The sequence below is a fragment of the Pseudorasbora parva genome, chromosome 17 (genome assembly GCF_024679245.1).
Source record: "Pseudorasbora parva isolate DD20220531a chromosome 17, ASM2467924v1, whole genome shotgun sequence".
NCBI classification, from domain to species: Eukaryota; Metazoa; Chordata; class Actinopteri; order Cypriniformes; family Gobionidae; genus Pseudorasbora; species Pseudorasbora parva.
This window is the reverse complement of record NC_090188.1, coordinates 647117-669616: the sequence shown is the minus strand read 5'-3', so window position 1 is coordinate 669616 and position 22500 is coordinate 647117. Positions and strand designations below refer to the sequence as shown.

General features: G+C 40.6%; 1 protein-coding gene across 1 annotated transcript in view; it reads right to left on the bottom strand.

Moving 5' to 3' along the window:
• ptk7b (protein tyrosine kinase 7b) overlaps nucleotides 1-22500 on the bottom strand; it is a 93092-nt gene that overhangs the window by 25202 nt on the left and 45390 nt on the right. Inside the window, exons 3-6 of the mRNA XM_067421475.1 lie at nucleotides 22180-22282; nucleotides 5304-5467; nucleotides 1958-2105; nucleotides 973-1103 (exon numbers count right to left, since the gene is read on the bottom strand). Of these exons, the coding sequence (XP_067277576.1) occupies nucleotides 973-1103; nucleotides 1958-2105; nucleotides 5304-5467; nucleotides 22180-22282 (546 nt within the window). The remainder of the gene's footprint in view (nucleotides 1-972; nucleotides 1104-1957; nucleotides 2106-5303; nucleotides 5468-22179; nucleotides 22283-22500) is intronic.

The following is a 22500-nucleotide window of genomic DNA, read 5'->3' as shown; positions in this document are numbered from 1 at the left end:
CAGTGAAATGAAGCGAACACACAAACGTTCTTCCTCACGTGAGCTGGAACTTCATTAAAAATAATTGAAGTATCACACATTCCTAATATTAGGATCCGAAGGAAGCTCATGCAGCGACTGTGTTCTTCCACTATATCTTGCTATCTTCTTCGACGTGTTTATTGCTGGCTGGCGTGATCCGATGAGTCGGTGGGCGGGGCTACTGAGTTAGACGAGTCGGTGGGCGGAGCTACTGAATTACACATACTTATTATTCTGCAGATGCGGAGTTTAGGGGAAGTGTAGGGGATAGAATATACAGTTTGTACGGTGTAAAACCCATTACGCCTATGAAAAGCCCCACAAATCAAAACCTAACGTGTGTGTGTATGTGTGTTTTGGTGAGTGTGTGCATGTGTGTGTGTCAGTGTGTGTGTGTGTGTGTGTGTGAGAAAGTGAGTGAGTGAGTGAGTGAGTGTGTGTGTGTGTGTGTGTGTGTGTGTGTGTGAGCCTGTTTATGTGGTTTATGAGGACACAAATTTGTATAACTACATGGGTATTACACTGGTATTACACTATAAATGTGGTTTATGAGGACATATCAAATGTCCTCATAATTCAAATGGCCTTAAAAACATACTAAATGATGTTTTTTTGAGAAAGTAAAAATGAAGAATGTTTCCTGTGATGGGTAGGTTTAGGGGCAGTGTGTGTGTGTGTGTGTGTGTGTGTGTGTGTGTGTGTGTGTGTGTGTGTGTGTGTGTGTGTGTGTGTGTGTGTGTGTGTGTGTGTGTGTGTGTGTGTGTGTGATGGGTAGGTTTAGGGGCAGTGTAAGGGGATAGAAAATACGGTTTGTACAGTATAAAAACCATTACGCCTATGGAGAGTCCCTGTAAACCACATAGACCAACGTGTGTGTGTGTGTGTGTGTGTGTGTGTGTGTGTGTGTGTGTGTGTGTGTGTGTGTGTGTGTATGTGTGTGCATCATCTCACCTGCAATCCTGAGCGCTGCCTCCACCTGCACGTGTTTGTTCTCTCCATACTGAGCCACACACTTATACACACCTGTGCTGTGCTGCTTCACCTGATCGATGTGCAGCGTGCCGTTAGCATACACCACAACCCTGTCTCACACACACACACAAACACACACACACACACACACACGCGTTAAGTCTATTAATAACTACAATAAGAACAATTCTGCCAAAAGCAAGGCGTTCATTGGTGTAACTGTAGCTGTTTACTGTTGCTAAGAAACATCACAACACACCACACAGAATGTGGGTCACGTGTGTGTGTTTTATGGCTCGATCAAACACAATCAAACATTCAGATGCACAGTCAAAACAGAGCGAGGAGAGAAACATGAGTAATCCTCAGTGTGTGTGCGTGTGTGTGTGTGTGTGTGTGTGTGTGTGTGTGTGTGTTTCTTCAGCATGTTTACAGCTCGTTTGCTTCTATTAACACATTTAAAGCAACTAACAGCTGAACACACACACGCCAGATGAGATCAAACACAGCTCCTGACAGAAACAGACGAGATGAAGATGAATCTGTGAGATCTGCCATGTGTGTGTGTGTGTGTGGAGTGTTGAACCACATCAAAGCAGAACGTGTCCAAACATTCACTGGACTACCCATAATGCACCAGTCAAAGACTCATCTATCAGAGGGTGCTCAGAGATTCTGAAGGGACATCAAGGCCCAGAGATCCACAGGGCCAAGTGCTTCACTTAGGGGTAAAAAGAACCACAGAAGAAGGCGGAGCCTCAGAGCCACACCCACCTGTGACATCATCACCACTGACCAATGGGAGTTCGAATTTGGCATTTACCAGCCGCAGTGAAGTTTAACAGAAAGAATTGTGTCAGGGCCTTTACATTCATCACTTCAGTTAACTGATGGATGGAGAGATGGACAGATGGAGAGATAGAGTAATAGAGTGATAGAGAGATGGAGTGATAGAGAGGCTCACCCAGATCTGTTGGTGATAGGCTCTGTGTTGTGGATCCACTGGACCACAGGCGGAGGTTTGGCTCTGAATTGACAGTGAAACTCGGCCGGATCATTAGGCAGAACCACCTGATCCACCGGAGCCACCAGCACACGGGGAAGGGTCTTATCTGCACACACACACACACACACACACACACACACACACACACACACACACACACACACACACACACAGACACACACAGCATCTGTCAGGTGTCACGTGACCTATGACCTTTAGAACACCTGACCACATTCCTCCAGGTATGGTGTGGTTCTGGTGCGCTCCAGCTCCGCAGGACAGCTTTCACATCTGTTCACCAATGTTTCATCTGAACTGTGCCTTTTCTGAACTGAACTGCCAATGTACAAACGCCGTTTATTTATAATCTTACAATACGAGAAATCCCTGCTTATTCAGCATTTTTAAGCTTAGGCTTAAGAGACGTGAACAAGTTCTATGAAAAACATCTGTGACCTTTGACACACGTCTAGTCTTCACTAATAATAAATGAACATTTGCATAAAACATGCACATTTGTCCATACCCATGTTGTTTAGAGTATTAAAAACTTGAAACATTAAAAACTTAATTTAAGATACATTTACAACTGATAAAAATGTGCGAGTTAACTCATGGCAATCATGCGATTAATCGGCAGTTAACCCATGGCAATATGCAATTGATCGTGAGTCAACTCATGACAAACATGTGATAAATCGCGAGTCAACCAGTGACAATATGCGATTAATCGCGAGTTAGCTCATGACATATGCGATTAAGTGTGAGTTAACCCATGACAAAAATGCGATTAACCATTTGATTAATGGCGAGCCAACGCATGACAGTATGTGATTAATCGCAAGTCAACTCATGACAATAAGCGATTGATCGTGACTTAACTCATGGCAATATGTGATTAATCACAAGTTAACTCATGACAATATGCGATTAAGCGTGAGTTAACTCATGACAAGCGATTAAACACAAGTTAACTCATAAAAATAAGCGATTAAACGCAAGTTAACTCTTAACAATAAGCGATTGATCGTAAGTTAACTCATGACAATGTGATTAATTGCGAGCTCACTCATGGCAATATGTGATTAATCGCAACTTAACTCATGACAATAAGTGATTGATCGTGAGTTAACTCATGACAATGTGATTAATTGCGAGCTCACTCATGGCAATATGTGATTAATCGCAACTTAACTCATGACAATAAGTGATTGATCGTGAGTTAACCCATGGCGATGTGATTAAGTGCAAGTTAACCCATGACAAAGTGATTTATGGCGAGTTAAGGCATGCCAATATGCGATTAAGTGTGAGTTAACTCATGACAAGCGATTCCCCGAGAGTTAACTCATGGCAATCATGTGATTAATCGCAATTAAATATTTTAAACGATTGACAGCCCTATTGCACACTAATGAATTCACACATATAGAGTTGATCTTCCGTCATTAACCATTAGTATGTAATCATAGGCATATGAAAAATAACGTGAGTATCAACATTAAACATCATATAAATCAAAACTATCTAATGTCACTGAATGAGATGTGGAACAGGACTGAAGCATCTCCTCATCTGTGTTTGATCATCTCTGAATCTGATCTGGAGTCAGTCTTTCACACACACCTGATTTTCTCAGCTTTTGGTTCAAATGTTGAAAACGTACCCATATTCAAGTGTTGATAAAAAAGGAATGCATGAAACTAGAATAAAACGTGTTGTTTTTTTTTGTTTAAAAGAAGAGGGTCAGCTCTTTTGATATATTGCATGCTCAGATGTTATCATATTGTTATCATAGCTATCAAAATCCAGTGTTCGGCATTTTGCGTACGTGAGTTTTTGTTGTAGATGTCTAAAAAAAAAAAAAAAAAAAAAAATTGTGTCCTGTGCTAATTAACTGAGATTTCTTACAGCTCTTACAGGCTGTTGGCCTTATCTGATTTGTTGCTTCTATTGCTCTCACCTTTTTTGTAAGTCGCTTTGGATAAAAGCGTCTGCTAAATGATTAAATGTAAATGTAAATGTCAGATATTCATAAAACAAAATATTCTAATGTTTGTGAAAATGGTCAAAAACATTGGCAGTGGCTAGCGGGGAAAGAGTTAAAGCAGCTGTAGGTCATTCAGACACAATCTGAAGACACGCTTGAGTTGTTCATGAGACTTTTGTCCATTTATTAATGAGTGGAAATGTCTCATAAGTCAATCAGTGCTCGTCTGCTGCCATCTACTGGTTATAGCGAGCATGTGTTTTTAGAATAAAAGTGTTAGTTTTCCTACATATGTAACAAATCACCACATTAAAAATAACATTATTTTAATAATAATATTCAAGGTTGAACCCTGCACTGCAAAAAATGCTTTTCTTTCTTAGTATTTTTGTCTTGTTTCTAGTCTAAATATCTAAAAATTCGTCCATTAAGAAACTTTTACTAGACAAGTAAAAATTATTGATTTGTTTTGGGAAAAATAACTCAAAATGAAGAGAGTTTTTGCTTAAAATAAGATAAATAATCTGCCAATGGGGTGAGAAAAATAATCTTGTTTTCTGTTTGAATTAATATTATTTTTCTCACCCCATTGGCAGATTATTTATCTTATTTTAAGCAAAAACTCTCTTCATTTTGAGTTATTTCTTCCCAAAACAAGACAATTACTGTTGCTTGTCTAGTAAATGCTTCTTGTTTTAAGAATTTTAAGATGTTTGGACTAGAAACAAGACAAAAATACTGAGGAAGAAGAGCATTTTCTGCAGTGTGAGATGAATATTCAACATTCGACTATTATATTACATACACATGCATTTTGAAATCATACTGATATACTTTTACAACTTTTTTTTATAAATTTGCAATCCAGCTCAAGTGAAGGCAGACTGAAACCCCAGATCATCAGAGGAGCATTTCCTCCCTCTATTCTTCTGCTAAAGCGGCTTTATCCCTCTTCCTCTCGCTCTCTACTTTCATTTGTAATGTTCACGCTCTAGCTGATGTCTTTATTCTCCAGCGCAGCTTATCTTCTGTCTGCAGGAGTGTGTGTGAGCAGCTCAGGTGGCTGATGGGAAGGCGAGGTGTTGGGTTACGCTTTATGTGTTTCTGTGCACACACAAAACGGAGCGTCTGCAGTCACATGCGATATACACGCGATACACACGGCTTCTCACACACCTAAGAGCTTTATCCGCAAACTAACACACGCCAATATATGCCAACAATGTTTTAGCATGTAAGTAAGAATTCTAAACAAAACATTAATGTCACATATTGTATAGTGATATATATGTCGTTCTCAGCTCCTGATCTTACCGATGATGTTGAGTGTGATGTTGTGGTTGCTGCACACTTGTCCAGCTGCGTTTCGAGCACAGCAGTAGTATATCCCAGAATGCCGTGGGCTGAGGTGGGTCAGCGTGAGGTTCCGGTCCTTCCCGCCCAGCTGTTCTCCATCTTTGAACCATTTACTGCTCGGCCTGCACAGGTCAGAAACATCAGTTCATCCTCCTGGTTTCTCTCGAACAGTGATGCCAGTAACCATTACTCTAATCTGACGACTTTTCTCCAGTAACGAGTAATCTAACGCGTTACTCTAATCTGACGACTTTTCTCCAGTAGCGAGTAATCTAACGCGTTACTCTAATCTGATGACTTTTCTCCAGTAGTGAGTAATCTAACGCGTTACTCTAATCTGATGACTTTTCTCCAGTAGCGAGTAATCTAACGCGTTACTCTAATCTGACGACTTTTCTCCAGTAGCGAGTAATCTAACGCGTTACTCTAATCTGATGACTTTTCTCCAGTAGCGAGTAATCTAACGCGTTACTCTAATCTGATGACTTTTCTCCAGTAGTGAGTAATCTAACGCGTTACTCTAATCTGACGACTTTTCTCCAGTAGTGAGTAATCTAACGCGTTACTCTAATCTGACGACTTTTCTCCAGTAGCGAGTAATCTAACGCGTTACTCTAATCTGATGACTTTTCTCCAGTAGTGAGTAATCTAACGCGTTACTCTAATCTGACGACTTTTCTCCAGTAGTGAGTAATCTAACGCGTTACTCTAATCTGACGACTTTTCTCCAGTAGCCAGTAATCTAACGCGTTACTCTAATCTGACGACTTTTCTCCAGTAGAGAGTAATCTAACTCGTTACTCTAATCTGACGACTTTTCTCCAGTAGCGAGTAATCTAACGCGTTACTCTAATCTGATGACTTTTCTCCAGTAGTGAGTAATCTAACGCGTTACTCTAATCTGACGACTTTTCTCCAGTAGCGAGTAATCTAACTCGTTACTCTAATCTGACGACTTTTCTCCAGTAGCCAGTAATCTAACGCGTTACTCTAATCTGATGACTTTTCTCCAGTAGTGAGTAATCTAACGCGTTACTCTAATCTGACGACTTTTCTCCAGTAGCGAGTAATCTAACGCGTTACTCTAATCTGATGACTTTTCTCCAGTAGCGAGTAATCTAACGCGTTACTCTAATCTGACGACTTTTCTCCAGTAGCGAGTAATCTAACGCGTTACTCTAATCTGATGACTTTTCTCCAGTAGTGAGTAATCTAACGCGTTACTCTAATCTGACGACTTTTCTCCAGTAGCCAGTAATCTAACGCGTTACTCTAATCGGATGACTTTTCTCCAGTAGAGAGTAATCTAACGCGTTACTCTAATCTGACGACTTTTCTCCAGTAGAGAGTAATCTAACGCGTTACTCTAATCTGATGACTTTTCTCCAGTAGCGAGTAATCTAACGCGTTACTCTAATCTGACGGCTTTTCTCCAGTAGCGAGTAATCTAACGCGTTACTCTAATCTGAGGACTTTTCTCCAGTAGCGAGTAATCTAACGCGTTACTCTAATCTGACGACTTTTCTCCAGTAGTGAGTAATCTAACGCGTTACTCTAATCTGACGACTTTTCTCCAGTAGTGAGTAATCTAACGCGTTACTCTAATCTGACGACTTTTCTCCAGTAGTGAGTAATCTAACGCGTTACTCTAATCTGACGACTTTTCTCCAGTAGTGAGTAATCTAACGCGTTACTCTAATCTGATGACTTTTCTCCAGTAGCGAGTAATCTAACGCGTTACTCTAATCTGATGACTTTTCTCCAGTAGTGAGTAATCTAACGCGTTACTCTAATCTGACGACTTTTCTCCAGTAGCGAGTAATCTAACGCGTTACTCTAATCTGACGACTTTTCTCCAGTAGCGAGTAATCTAACGCGTTACTCTAATCTGATGACTTTTCTCCAGTAGTGAGTAATCTAACGCGTTACTCTAATCTGACGACTTTTCTCCAGTAGTGAGTAATCTAACGCGTTACTCTAATCTGATGACTTTTCTCCAGTAGTGAGTAATCTAACGCGTTACTCTAATCTGACGACTTTTCTCCAGTAGTGAGTAATCTAACGCGTTACTCTAATCTGACGACTTTTCTCCAGTAGTGAGTAATCTAACGCGTTACTCTAATCTGACGGCTTTTCTCCAGTAGCGAGTAATCTAACGCGTTACTCTAATCTGACGACTTTTCTCCAGTAGCGAGTAATCTAACGCGTTACTCTAATCTGATGACTTTTCTCCAGTAGCGAGTAATCTAACGCGTTACTCTAATCTGATGACTTTTCTCCAGTAGAGAGTAATCTAACGCGTTACTCTAATCTGACGACTTTTCTCCAGTAGAGAGTAATCTAACGCGTTACTCTAATCTGACGACTTTTCTACAGTAGCGAGTAATCTAACGCGTTACTCTAATCTGAAGACTTTTCTACAGTAGCGAGTAATCTAACGCGTTACTCTAATCTGACGGCTTTTCTCCAGTAGCGAGTAATCTAACGCGTTACTCTAATCTGACGACTTTTCTCCAGTAGAGAGTAATCTAACGCGTTACTCTAATCTGACGACTTTTCTCCAGTAATGAGTAATCTAACGCGTTACTCTAATATGATGACTTTTCTCCAGTAGCGAGTAATCTAACGCGTTACTCTAATCTGACGACTTTTCTCCAGTAGAGAGTAATCTAACGCGTTACTCTAATCTGACGACTTTTCTCCAGTAGTGAGTAATCTAACGCGTTACTCTAATCTGACGACTTTTCTCCAGTAGTGAGTAATCTAACGCGTTACTCTAATCTGACGACTTTTCTCCAGTAGTGAGTAATCTAACGCGTTACTCTAATCTGACGACTTTTCTCCAGTAGTGAGTAATCTAACGCGTTACTCTAATCTGACGACTTTTCTCCAGTAGTGAGTAATCTAACGCGTTACTCTAATCTGACGACTTTTCTCCAGTAGTGAGTAATCTAACGCGTTACTCTATTCTGATGACTTTTCTCCAGTAGCGAGTAATCTAACGCGTTACTCTAATCTGATGACTTTTCTCCAGTAGTGAGTAATCTAACGCGTTACTCTAATCTGATGATTTTTCTCCAGTAGCGAGTAATCTAACGCGTTACTCTAATCTGACGACTTTTCTCCAGTAGTGAGTAATCTAACGCGTTACTCTAATCTGGCGACTTTTCTCCAGTAGAGAGTAATCTAACGCGTTACTCTAATCTGACGACTTTTCTCCAGTAGCGAGTAATCTAACGCGTTACTCTAATCTGGCGACTTTTCTCCAGTAGCGAGTAATCTAACGCGTTACTCTAATCTGACGACTTTTCTCCAGTAGCGAGTAATCTAACGCATTACTCTAATCTGACGACTTTTCTCCAGTAGTGAGTAATCTAACGCGTTACTCTAATCTGACGACTTTTCTCCAGTAGTGAGTAATCTAACGCGTTACTCTAATCTGATGACTTTTCTCCAGTAGCGAGTAATCTAACGCGTTACTCTAATCTGGCGACTTTTCTCCAGTAGCGAGTAATCTAACGCGTTACTCTAATCTGATGACTTTTCTCCAGTAGTGAGTAATCTAACGCGTTACTCTAATCTGGCGACTTTTCTCCAGTAGAGAGTAATCTAACGCGTTACTCTAATCTGAGGACTTTTCTCCAGTAACGAGTAATCTAACGCGTTACTCTAATCTGACGACTTTTCTCCAGTAGCGAGTAATCTAACGCGTTACTCTAATCTGATGACTTTTCTCCAGTAGCGAGTAATCTAACGCGTTACTCTAATCTGAGGACTTTTCTCCAGTAACGAGTAATCTAACGCGTTACTCTAATCTGACGACTTTTCTCCAGTAGAGAGTAATCTAACGCGTTACTCTAATCTGACATCTTTTCTCCAGTAACGAGTAATCTAACGCGTTACTCTAATCTGACGACTTTTCTCCAGTAGCGAGTAATCTAACGCGTTACTCTAATCTGATGACTTTTCTCCAGTAGCGAGTAATCTAACGCGTTACTCTAATCTGAGGACTTTTCTCCAGTAACGAGTAATCTAACGCGTTACTCTAATCTGATGACTTTTCTCCAGTAGAGAGTAATCTAACGCGTTACTCTAATCTGAGGACTTTTCTCCAGTAACGAGTAATCTAACGCGTTACTCTAATCTGACGACTTTTCTCCAGTAGCGAGTAATCTAACGCGTTACTCTAATCTGACGACTTTTCTCCAGTAGCGAGTAATCTAACGCGTTACTCTAATCTGACGGCTTTTCTCCAGTAGCGAGTAATCTAACGCGTTACTCTAATCTGGCGACTTTTCTACAGTAGCGAGTAATCTAACGCGTTACTCTAACCTGACGACTTTTCTCCAGTAACGAGTAATCTAACGCGTTACTCTAATCTGATGACTTTTCTCCAGTAGCGAGTAATCTAACGCGTTACTCTAATCTGACGACTTTTCTCCAGTAGAGAGTAATCTAACGCGTTACTCTAATCTGACGACTTTTCTCCAGTAGCGAGTAATCTAACGCGTTACTCTAATCTGACGACTTTTCTCCAGTAGCGAGTAATCTAACGCGTTACTCTAATCTGACGACTTTTCTCCAGCAGTGAGTAATCTAACGCGTTACTCTAATCTGATGACTTTTCTCCAGTAGTGAGTAATCTAACGCGTTACTCTAATCTGACGACTTTTCTCCAGTAGCGAGTAATCTACGCGTTACTCTAATCTGATGACTTTTCTCCAGTAGTGAGTAATCTAACGCGTTACTCTAATCTGACGACTTTTCTCCAGTAGTGAGTAATCTAACGCGTTACTCTAATCTGGCGACTTTTCTCCAGTAGCGAGTAATCTAACGCGTTACTCTAATCTGATGACTTTTCTCCAGTAGTGAGTAATCCACCGCGTTACTCTAATCTGACGACTTTTCTCCAGTAGTGAGTAATCTAACGCGTTACTCTAATCTGACGACTTTTCTCCAGTAGTGAGTAATCTAACGCGTTACTCTAATCTGACGACTTTTCTCCAGTAGCGAGGAATCTAACACGTTACTCTAATCTGATGACTTTTCTCCAGTAGTGAGTAATCTAACGCGTTACTCTAATCTGACGACTTTTCTCCAGTAGTGAGTAATCTAACGCGTTACTCTAATCTGACGACTTTTCTCCAGTAGAGAGTAATCTAATGTGTTACTCTAATCTGACGACTTTTCTCCAGTAGAGAGTAATCTAATGCGTTACTCTAATCTGACGACTTTTCTCCAGTAGCGAGTAATCTAACGCGTTACTCTAATCTGACGATTTTTCTCCAGTAGCGAGTAATCTAACGCGTTACTCTAATCTGACGACTTTTCTCCAGTAGCGAGTAATCTAACGCATTACTCTAATCTGACGACTTTTCTCCAGTAGTGAGTAATCTAACGCGTTACTCTAATCTGACGACTTTTCTCCAGTAGTGAGTAATCTAACGCGTTACTCTAATCTGATGACTTTTCTCCAGTAGTGAGTAATCTAACGCGTTACTCTAATCTGACGACTTTTCTCCAGTAGCGAGTAATCTAACGCGTTACTCTAATCTGACGACTTTTCTCCAGTAGTGAGTAATCTAATGCGTTACTCTAATCTGATGACTTTTCTCCAGTAGAGAGTAATCTAACGCGTTACTCTAATCTGATGACTTTTCTCCAGTAGTGAGTAATCTAATGCGTTACTCTAATCTGATGACTTTTCTACAGTAGCGAGTAATCTAACGCGTTACTCTAATCTGACGACTTTTCTCCAGTAACGAGTAATCTAACACCTTACTCTAATCAGACGACTTTTCTCCAGTAGCGAGTAATCTAACGCGTTACTCTAATCTGATGACTTTTCTCCAGTAGCGAGTAATCTAACGCGTTACTCTAATCTGACGACTTTTCTCCAGTAGCGAGTAATCTAACGCGTTACTCTAATCTGACGACTTTTCTCCAGTAGCGAGTAATCTAACGCCTTACTCTAATCTGATGACTTTTCTCCAGTAGCGAGAAATCTAACGCGTTACTCTAATCTGACGACTTTTCTCCAGTAGCGAGTAATCTAACGCGTTACTCTAATCTGACGGCTTTTCTCCAGTAGTGAGTAATCTAACGCGTTACTCTAATCTGACGACTTTTCTCCAGTAGCGAGTAATCTAATGCGTTACTCTAATCTGATGACTTTTCTCCAGTAGTGAGTAATCTAACGCGTTACTCTAATCTGACGACTTTTCTCCAGTAGCGAGTAATCTAACGCGTTACTCTAATCTGATGATTTTTCTCCAGTAGCGAGTAATCTAACGTGTTACTCTAATCTGACGACTTTTCTCCAGTAGCAAGTAATCTAACGCGTTACTCTAATCTGACGACTTTTCTCCAGTAGAGAGTAATCTAACGCGTTACTCTAATCTGACGACTTTTCTCCAGTAGTGAGTAATCTAACGCGTTACTCTAATCTGACGACTTTTCTCCAGTAGTGAGTAATCTAACGCGTTACTCTAATCTGACGACTTTTCTCCAGTAGTGAGTAATCTAACGCGTTACTCTAATCTGACGACTTTTCTCCAGTAGTGAGTAATCTAACGCGTTACTCTAATCTGACGACTTTTCTCCAGTAGTGAGTAATCTAACGCGTTACTCTAATCTGACGACTTTTCTCCAGTAGTGAGTAATCTAACGCGTTACTCTATTCTGATGACTTTTCTCCAGTAGCGAGTAATCTAACGCGTTACTCTAATCTGATGACTTTTCTCCAGTAGTGAGTAATCTAACGCGTTACTCTAATCTGATGATTTTTCTCCAGTAGCGAGTAATCTAACGCGTTACTCTAATCTGACGACTTTTCTCCAGTAGTGAGTAATCTAACGCGTTACTCTAATCTGGCGACTTTTCTCCAGTAGAGAGTAATCTAACGCGTTACTCTAATCTGACGACTTTTCTCCAGTAGCGAGTAATCTAACGCGTTACTCTAATCTGGCGACTTTTCTCCAGTAGCGAGTAATCTAACGCGTTACTCTAATCTGACGACTTTTCTCCAGTAGCGAGTAATCTAACGCATTACTCTAATCTGACGACTTTTCTCCAGTAGTGAGTAATCTAACGCGTTACTCTAATCTGACGACTTTTCTCCAGTAGTGAGTAATCTAACGCGTTACTCTAATCTGATGACTTTTCTCCAGTAGCGAGTAATCTAACGCGTTACTCTAATCTGGCGACTTTTCTCCAGTAGCGAGTAATCTAACGCGTTACTCTAATCTGATGACTTTTCTCCAGTAGTGAGTAATCTAACGCGTTACTCTAATCTGGCGACTTTTCTCCAGTAGAGAGTAATCTAACGCGTTACTCTAATCTGAGGACTTTTCTCCAGTAACGAGTAATCTAACGCGTTACTCTAATCTGACGACTTTTCTCCAGTAGCGAGTAATCTAACGCGTTACTCTAATCTGATGACTTTTCTCCAGTAGCGAGTAATCTAACGCGTTACTCTAATCTGAGGACTTTTCTCCAGTAACGAGTAATCTAACGCGTTACTCTAATCTGACGACTTTTCTCCAGTAGAGAGTAATCTAACGCGTTACTCTAATCTGACATCTTTTCTCCAGTAACGAGTAATCTAACGCGTTACTCTAATCTGACGACTTTTCTCCAGTAGCGAGTAATCTAACGCGTTACTCTAATCTGATGACTTTTCTCCAGTAGCGAGTAATCTAACGCGTTACTCTAATCTGAGGACTTTTCTCCAGTAACGAGTAATCTAACGCGTTACTCTAATCTGATGACTTTTCTCCAGTAGAGAGTAATCTAACGCGTTACTCTAATCTGAGGACTTTTCTCCAGTAACGAGTAATCTAACGCGTTACTCTAATCTGACGACTTTTCTCCAGTAGCGAGTAATCTAACGCGTTACTCTAATCTGACGACTTTTCTCCAGTAGCGAGTAATCTAACGCGTTACTCTAATCTGACGGCTTTTCTCCAGTAGCGAGTAATCTAACGCGTTACTCTAATCTGGCGACTTTTCTACAGTAGCGAGTAATCTAACGCGTTACTCTAACCTGACGACTTTTCTCCAGTAACGAGTAATCTAACGCGTTACTCTAATCTGATGACTTTTCTCCAGTAGCGAGTAATCTAACGCGTTACTCTAATCTGACGACTTTTCTCCAGTAGAGAGTAATCTAACGCGTTACTCTAATCTGACGACTTTTCTCCAGTAGCGAGTAATCTAACGCGTTACTCTAATCTGACGACTTTTCTCCAGTAGCGAGTAATCTAACGCGTTACTCTAATCTGACGACTTTTCTCCAGCAGTGAGTAATCTAACGCGTTACTCTAATCTGATGACTTTTCTCCAGTAGTGAGTAATCTAACGCGTTACTCTAATCTGACGACTTTTCTCCAGTAGCGAGTAATCTACGCGTTACTCTAATCTGATGACTTTTCTCCAGTAGTGAGTAATCTAACGCGTTACTCTAATCTGACGACTTTTCTCCAGTAGTGAGTAATCTAACGCGTTACTCTAATCTGGCGACTTTTCTCCAGTAGCGAGTAATCTAACGCGTTACTCTAATCTGATGACTTTTCTCCAGTAGTGAGTAATCCACCGCGTTACTCTAATCTGACGACTTTTCTCCAGTAGTGAGTAATCTAACGCGTTACTCTAATCTGACGACTTTTCTCCAGTAGTGAGTAATCTAACGCGTTACTCTAATCTGACGACTTTTCTCCAGTAGCGAGGAATCTAACACGTTACTCTAATCTGATGACTTTTCTCCAGTAGTGAGTAATCTAACGCGTTACTCTAATCTGACGACTTTTCTCCAGTAGTGAGTAATCTAACGCGTTACTCTAATCTGACGACTTTTCTCCAGTAGAGAGTAATCTAATGCGTTACTCTAATCTGACGACTTTTCTCCAGTAGAGAGTAATCTAATGCGTTACTCTAATCTGACGACTTTTCTCCAGTAGCGAGTAATCTAACGCGTTACTCTAATCTGACGATTTTTCTCCAGTAGCGAGTAATCTAACGCGTTACTCTAATCTGACGACTTTTCTCCAGTAGCGAGTAATCTAACGCATTACTCTAATCTGACGACTTTTCTCCAGTAGTGAGTAATCTAACGCGTTACTCTAATCTGACGACTTTTCTCCAGTAGTGAGTAATCTAACGCGTTACTCTAATCTGATGACTTTTCTCCAGTAGTGAGTAATCTAACGCGTTACTCTAATCTGACGACTTTTCTCCAGTAGCGAGTAATCTAACGCGTTACTCTAATCTGACGACTTTTCTCCAGTAGTGAGTAATCTAATGCGTTACTCTAATCTGATGACTTTTCTCCAGTAGAGAGTAATCTAACGCGTTACTCTAATCTGATGACTTTTCTCCAGTAGTGAGTAATCTAATGCGTTACTCTAATCTGATGACTTTTCTACAGTAGCGAGTAATCTAACGCGTTACTCTAATCTGACGACTTTTCTCCAGTAACGAGTAATCTAACACCTTACTCTAATCAGACGACTTTTCTCCAGTAGCGAGTAATCTAACGCGTTACTCTAATCTGATGACTTTTCTCCAGTAGCGAGTAATCTAACGCGTTACTCTAATCTGACGACTTTTCTCCAGTAGCGAGTAATCTAACGCGTTACTCTAATCTGACGACTTTTCTCCAGTAGCGAGTAATCTAACGCCTTACTCTAATCTGATGACTTTTCTCCAGTAGCGAGAAATCTAACGCGTTACTCTAATCTGACGACTTTTCTCCAGTAGCGAGTAATCTAACGCGTTACTCTAATCTGACGGCTTTTCTCCAGTAGTGAGTAATCTAACGCGTTACTCTAATCTGACGACTTTTCTCCAGTAGCGAGTAATCTAATGCGTTACTCTAATCTGATGACTTTTCTCCAGTAGTGAGTAATCTAACGCGTTACTCTAATCTGACGACTTTTCTCCAGTAGCGAGTAATCTAACGCGTTACTCTAATCTGATGATTTTTCTCCAGTAGCGAGTAATCTAACGTGTTACTCTAATCTGACGACTTTTCTCCAGTAGCAAGTAATCTAACGCGTTACTCTAATCTGACGACTTTTCTCCTGTAGTGAGTAATCTAACGCGTTACTCTAATCTGACGACTTTTCTCCAGTAGCGAGTAATCTAACGTGTTACTCTAATCTGATGATTTTTCTCCAGTAGAGAGTAATCTAACGCGTTACTCTAATCTGACGACTTTTCTCCAGTAGCGAGTAATCTAACGCGTTACTCTAATCTGACGACTTTTCTCCAGTAGAGAGTAATCTAACGCGTTACTCTAATCTGACAACTTTTCTCCAGTAGTGAGTAATCTAACGCGTTACTCTAATCTGACGACTTTTCTCCAGTAGCGAGTAATCTAACGTGTTACTCTAATCTGATGACTTTTCTCCAGTAGTGAGTAATCTAACGCGTTACTCTAATCTGACGACTTTTCTCCAGTAGCGAGTAATCTAACGCGTTACTCTAATCTGATGACTTTTCTCCAGTAGCGAGTAATCTAACGCGTTACTCTAATCTGACGACTTTTCTCCAGTAGCGAGTAATCTAACGCGTTACTCTAATCTGATGACTTTTCTCCAGTAGTGAGTAATCTAACGCGTTACTCTAATCTGACGACTTTTCTCCAGTAGCGAGTAATCTAACGCGTTACTCTAATCTGACGACTTTTCTCCAGTAGAGAGTAATCTAACGCGTTACTCTAATCTGACGACTTTTCTCCAGTAGCGAGTAATCTAACGCGTTACTCTAATCTGATGACTTTTCTCCAGTAGCGAGTAATCTAACGCGTTACTCTAATCTGACGACTTTTCTCCAGTAGCGAGTAATCTAACGCCTTACTCTAATCTGATGACTTTTCTCCAGTAGCGAGTAATCTAACGCGTTACTCTAATCTGACGACTTTTCTCCAGTAGCGAGTAATCTAACGCGTTACTCTAATCTGACGGCTTTTCTCCAGTAGTGAGTAATCTAACGCGTTACTCTAATCTGACGACTTTTCTCCAGTAGCGAGTAATCTAACGCGTTACTCTAATCTGATGACTTTTCTCCAGTAGTGAGTAATCTAACGCGTTACTCTAATCTGACGACTTTTCTCCAGTAGCGAGTAATCTAACGCGTTACTCTAATCTGATGATTTTTCTCCAGTAGCGAGTAATCTAACGCGTTACTCTAATCTGACGACTTTTCTCCAGTAGCGAGTAATCTAACGCGTTACTCTAATCTGACGACTTTTCTCCAGTAGCGAGTAATCTAACGCCTTACTCTAATCTGATGACTTTTCTCCAGTAGCGAGTAATCTAACGCGTTACTCTAATCTGACGACTTTTCTCCAGTAGCGAGTAATCTAACGCGTTACTCTAATCTGACAACTTTTCTCCAGTAGTGAGTAATCTAACGCGTTACTCTAATCTGACGACTTTTCTCCAGTAGCGAGTAATCTAACGCGTTACTCTAATCTGATGACTTTTCTCCAGTAGAGAGTAATCTAACGCGTTACTCTAATCTGACGACTTTTCTCCAGTAACGAGTAATCTAACACCTTACTCTAATCTGACGACTTTTCTCCAGTAGAGAGTAATCTAACGCGTTACTCTAATCTGATGACTTTTCTCCAGTAGTGAGTAATCTAATGCGTTACTCTAATCTGATGACTTTTCTCCAGTAGAGAGTAATCTAACGCGTTACTCTAATCTGACGACTTTTCTCCAGTAACGAGTAATCTAACGCGTTACTCTAATCTGACGACTTTTCTCCAGTAGCGAGTAATCTAACGCGTTACTCTAATCTGACGACTTTTCTCCAGTAGCGAGTAATCTAACGCGTTACTCTTATCGGATGACTTTTCTCCAGTAGCGAGTAATCTAACGCGTTACTCTAATCTGATGACTTTTCTCCAGTAGCGAGTAATCTAACGCGTTACTCTAATCTGACGACTTTTCTCCAGTAGCGAGTAATCTGACGCGTTACTCTTATCGGATGACTTTTCTCCAGTAGCGAGTAATCTAACGCGTTACTCTAATCTGATGACTTTTCTCCAGTAGCGAGTAATCTAACGCGTTACTCTAATCTGACGACTTTTCTCCAGTAGCGAGTAATCTAACGCGTTACTCTTATCGGATGACTTTTCTCCAGTAGCGAGTAATCTAACGCGTTACTCTAATCTGACGACTTTTCTCCAGTAGCGAGTAATCTAACGCGTTACTCTTATCTGATGACTTTTCTCCAGTAGCGAGTAATCTAACGCGTTACTCTAATCTGACGACTTTTCTCCAGTAGCGAGTAATCTAACGCGTTACTCTAATCTGACGACTTTTCTCCAGTAGTGAGTAATCTAACGCGTTACTCTAATCTGGCGACTTTTCTCCAGTAGCGAGTAATCTAACGCGTTACTCTAATCTGACGACTTTTCTCCAGTAGCGAGTAATCTAACGCCTTACTCTAATCTGATGACTTTTCTCCAGTAGCGAGTAATCTAACGCGTTACTCTAATCTGACGACTTTTCTCCAGTAGCGAGTAATCTAACGCGTTACTCTAATCTGACGGCTTTTCTCCAGTAGTGAGTAATCTAACGCGTTACTCTAATCTGACGACTTTTCTCCAGTAGCGAGTAATCTAATGCGTTACTCTAATCTGATGACTTTTCTCCAGTAGTGAGTAATCTAACGCGTTACTCTAATCTGACGACTTTTCTCCAGTAGCGAGTAATCTAACGCGTTACTCTAATCTGATGATTTTTCTCCAGTAGCGAGTAATCTAACGCGTTACTCTAATCTGACGACTTTTCTCCAGTAGCGAGTAATCTAACGCGTTACTCTAATCTGACGACTTTTCTCCAGTAGTGAGTAATCTAACGCGTTACTCTAATCTGACGACTTTTCTCCAGTAGTGAGTAATCTAACGCGTTACTCTAATCTGACGACTTTTCTCCAGTAGCGAGTAATCTAACGCGTTACTCTAATCTGACGACTTTTCTCCAGTAGTGAGTAATCTAACGCGTTACTCTAATCTGAAGACTTTTCTCCAGTAGCGAGTAATCTAACGCGTTACTCTAATCTGATGACTTTTCTCCAGTAGCGAGTAATCTAACGCGTTACTCTAATCTGACGACTTTTCTCCAGTAGCGAGTAATCTAACGCGTTACTCTAATCTGATGACTTTTCTCCAGTAGCGAGTAATCTAACGCCTTACTCTAATCTGATGACTTTTCTCCAGTAGCGAGTAATCTAACGCGTTACTCTAATCTGACGACTTTTCTCCAGTAGCGAGTAATCTAACGCGTTACTCTAATCTGACGGCTTTTCTCCAGTAGTGAGTAATCTAACGCGTTACTCTAATCTGACGACTTTTCTCCAGTAGCGAGTAATCTAATGCGTTACTCTAATCTGATGACTTTTCTCCAGTAGTGAGTAATCTAACGCGTTACTCTAATCTGACGACTTTTCTCCAGTAGCGAGTAATCTAACGCGTTACTCTAATCTGACGACTTTTCTCCAGTAGAGAGTAATCTAACGCGTTACTCTAATCTGACGACTTTTCTCCAGTAGCGAGTAATCTAACGCGTTACTCTTATCGGATGACTTTTCTCCAGTAGCGAGTAATCTAACGCGTTACTCTAATCTGATGACTTTTCTCCAGTAGCGAGTAATCTAACGCGTTACTCTAATCTGACGACTTTTCTCCAGTAGCGAGTAATCTAACGCGTTACTCTTATCGGATGACTTTTCTCCAGTAGTGAGTAATCTAACGCGTTACTCTAATCTGACGACTTTTCTCCAGTAGTGAGTAATCTAACGCGTTACTCTAATCTGGCGACTTTTCTCCAGTAGTGAGTAATCTAACGCCTTACTCTAATCTGACGACTTTTCTCCAGTAGTGAGTAATCTAATGCGTTACTCTAATCTGACGACTTTTCTCCAGTAGCGAGTAATCTAACGCGTTACTCTAATCTGACGACTTTTCTTCAGTAGTGAGTAATCTAACGCGTTACTCTAATCTGATGACTTTTCTCCAGTAGTGAGTAATCTAACGCGTTACTCTAATCTGACGACTTTTCTCCAGTAGAGAGTAATCTAACGCGTTACTCTAATCTGACGACTTTTCTCCAGTAGCGAGTAATCTAACGCGTTACTCTAATCTGACGACTTTTCTCCAGTAGCGAGTAATCTAACGCGTTACTCTAATCTGACGACTTTTCTCCAGTAGCGAGTAATCTAACGCGTTACTCTAATCTGACGACTTTTCTCCAGTAGCGAGTAATCTAACGCGTTACTCTAATCTGACGACTTTTCTCCAGTAGCGAGTAATCTAACGCGTTACTCTAATCTGACGACTTTTCTCCAGTAGCGAGTAATCTAACGCGTTACTCTAATCTGATGACTTTTCTCCAGTAGCGAGTAATCTAACGCGTTACTCTAATCTGACGACTTTTCTCCAGTAGCGAGTAATCTAACGCGTTACTCTAATCTGACGACTTTTCTCCAGTAGCGAGTAATCTAACGCGTTACTCTAATCTGATGACTTTTCTCCAGTTGTGAGTAATCTAACGCGTTACTCTAATCTGACGACTTTTCTCCAGTTGTGAGTAATCTAACGCGTTACTCTGATCTGACGACTTTTCTCCAGTAGCGAGTAATCTAACGCGTTACTCTAATCTGACGACTTTTCTCCAGTAGTGAGTAATCTAACGCGTTACTCTAATCTGACGACTTTTCTCCAGTAGCGAGTAATCTAACGCGTTACTCTAATCTGACGACTTTTCTCCAGTAGTGAGTAATCTAACGCGTTACTCTAATCTGACGACTTTTCTCCAGTAGTGAGTAATCTAACGCGTTACTCTAATCTGATGACTTTTCTCCAGTAGCGAGTAATCTAACGCGTTACTCTAATCTGACGACTTTTCTCCAGTAGCGAGTATTTTCAAACCAGTAATCAGATTAAAGTAATTTATCCAAGTCACTGTGAGTTACTATTTTTGTCATTTTCCTTGGTAAAAAATTAAAAAACATATTTTTGCTTTCTTCTTGCGTCTCGGGGAGAGTATTTTTTTCAGGAAATATTTTTTAATTTCAACTTAAAATGTCAGGAGATACATTGTTGACGTTACTGTTAAAAAAATTCACTTCAGATAAAGTGAGTGTTGGCAAACGGTTGTCACTTCTGAGTTAAGGCGGCAGCATTGTTGTCGGAAACTGCTGAATCTAACTAATAAAGTAACTTGTAATCTTAGTTACTTTTAAAATCAAGTTATCTGTAAAGTAACTAAGTTACTTTTTAAAGGAGTAATCAGTAATCAGATTACTTTTTAAAGTAACTGTGGCAACACTGCTCTCGAAGCCAATGCAGAAGTGAGTTAAAGGAACACTCCAGCGTTTTTAGAAATATGGCTTATTCAACTTCTTTCCTAGCTTAGCTTAGCATAATGAATGGAATCCTATGTTGCCAGATAGCATGTCCAGAGTAAAAGTGACCCAAAAAAAACAAAACACCTAATTACTTCTTGTGGCCTGTGTATTCACGAGAACAAATAGCGACGCAAAATAAGGCTAGGTGATTTAGGCAGATATTGGGACTATATTCTGGCGAAGCACAGGCGAAGAAACTTCAGAGATATCACGCAACACTGCGATCGCAACAGCCAGAGGACGTGAGGATGAGAGCCATGATATCTCTGCTTCGCCTGTGCTTCCCCATAATATAGTCCCAAGTCAATATCTGCCCAGGAAATCGCTTAGCCTTAATCTGCATCGTTATTTGTACCCGTTGTGAGGCCACAAGAAGTAATTAGGTGTTTGTTTGTTTTTTTTGGTCATGTGACGTTGTTTAAGTGTATCATATGTTATAATAAATATATAAACTGCACATGCTGAATGTTTAGCTCAGTTTCTCAGTGTCTCATGTGTTGTGATTTCTCCTCGAGATGCACGAGCGTCAACAGCGCCACCTTCAGTTTATTATATATTACACCATTATCCACTATCCATCGCCACTTATGCTAAATTAATGCACAATCATTCTTGCATTTTGGTGATTCACTGGTTATTTTTTGTTATTGGCGTTTTAATCCGCTTGTCCAGTCAGGAGAGTAAAATTCTCTTTTATTCGCAGTTCTGCATAATTAAGGGCGTGGCCACTTGAGTGACAGGTGGATTGCCCTATGGTCGAGCTAGGTGGGCGCGGTTTCTCAGCTACGCCCACGTGCCGCCTCTTTGCCCATTTTCAGTTATCTGCGTGCGGCGTGTGACGCTTTACGCTTCAGAACCGTTCTCCAGAACCCTACGGGCGGCGTCATGGACACTACATCCATATTTTTACATAGTCTATGGCAGGGGTTTTCAAACTTTACCCCCCAAGGACCCCCCAAATATGATGAACCTTTCCTAAAATCCATCTATATATTTTTATGCATGAAAAAAAACATTTAAAATGTTATATAAATAGTAATTGTGAAAGTATAAATACAACATATTGTTTCCAAACTTAAATTGGCTATACTTAATGTTGGATGTATAAACCTGAAGAAGAACCTTTTCAATGAAGAATTACTTGTATAATGAACGTTTAATAAAGGGGAGCAAGATAAAGGGGACTATACAGAAAGATACAAAGCACACATATACAATTCTGGAAAGTATGTATATGACAAACAAGGAGAGAAACCGTTAAAAATGAAACTGTTAAATTGATCGGTAGACTTTATCCAGTTTTGCTTTGTCTTTTAATCCTCTGAATTTTCTGGGACCCTTCTGGAGGAAACCCCTGCTCTATGGTTCAACTTCAAACCTCTGTCTTCAGTCATGTGATCAGGATTGGACTCACCGTGGATGTCCATCAATGTGACACTGCAGCACGATTCGCTCAGCCTCCTCTAGCTCCGCCTCCGAGGCGGGTTCATTCATGGTGACCGGCCCCCTTTCCAGCCCTGAGGACACACACGGACAACCATCAGAATGAGCCTCAGAAACATGAGAAGCCATGAATAAATGTGAAGCCCTATTCAAACAGTAACAGGGATGTAAGTTCACACACTAACACTAACAGGGGCTAGTCTGGGAATTTAATCCAGAATGTATTGTTTTTCGTTCACCGCCCCGCGTTAAAAATTCCCAGCCAAATGCCCAAGGCTGTTTGGTAATTGAA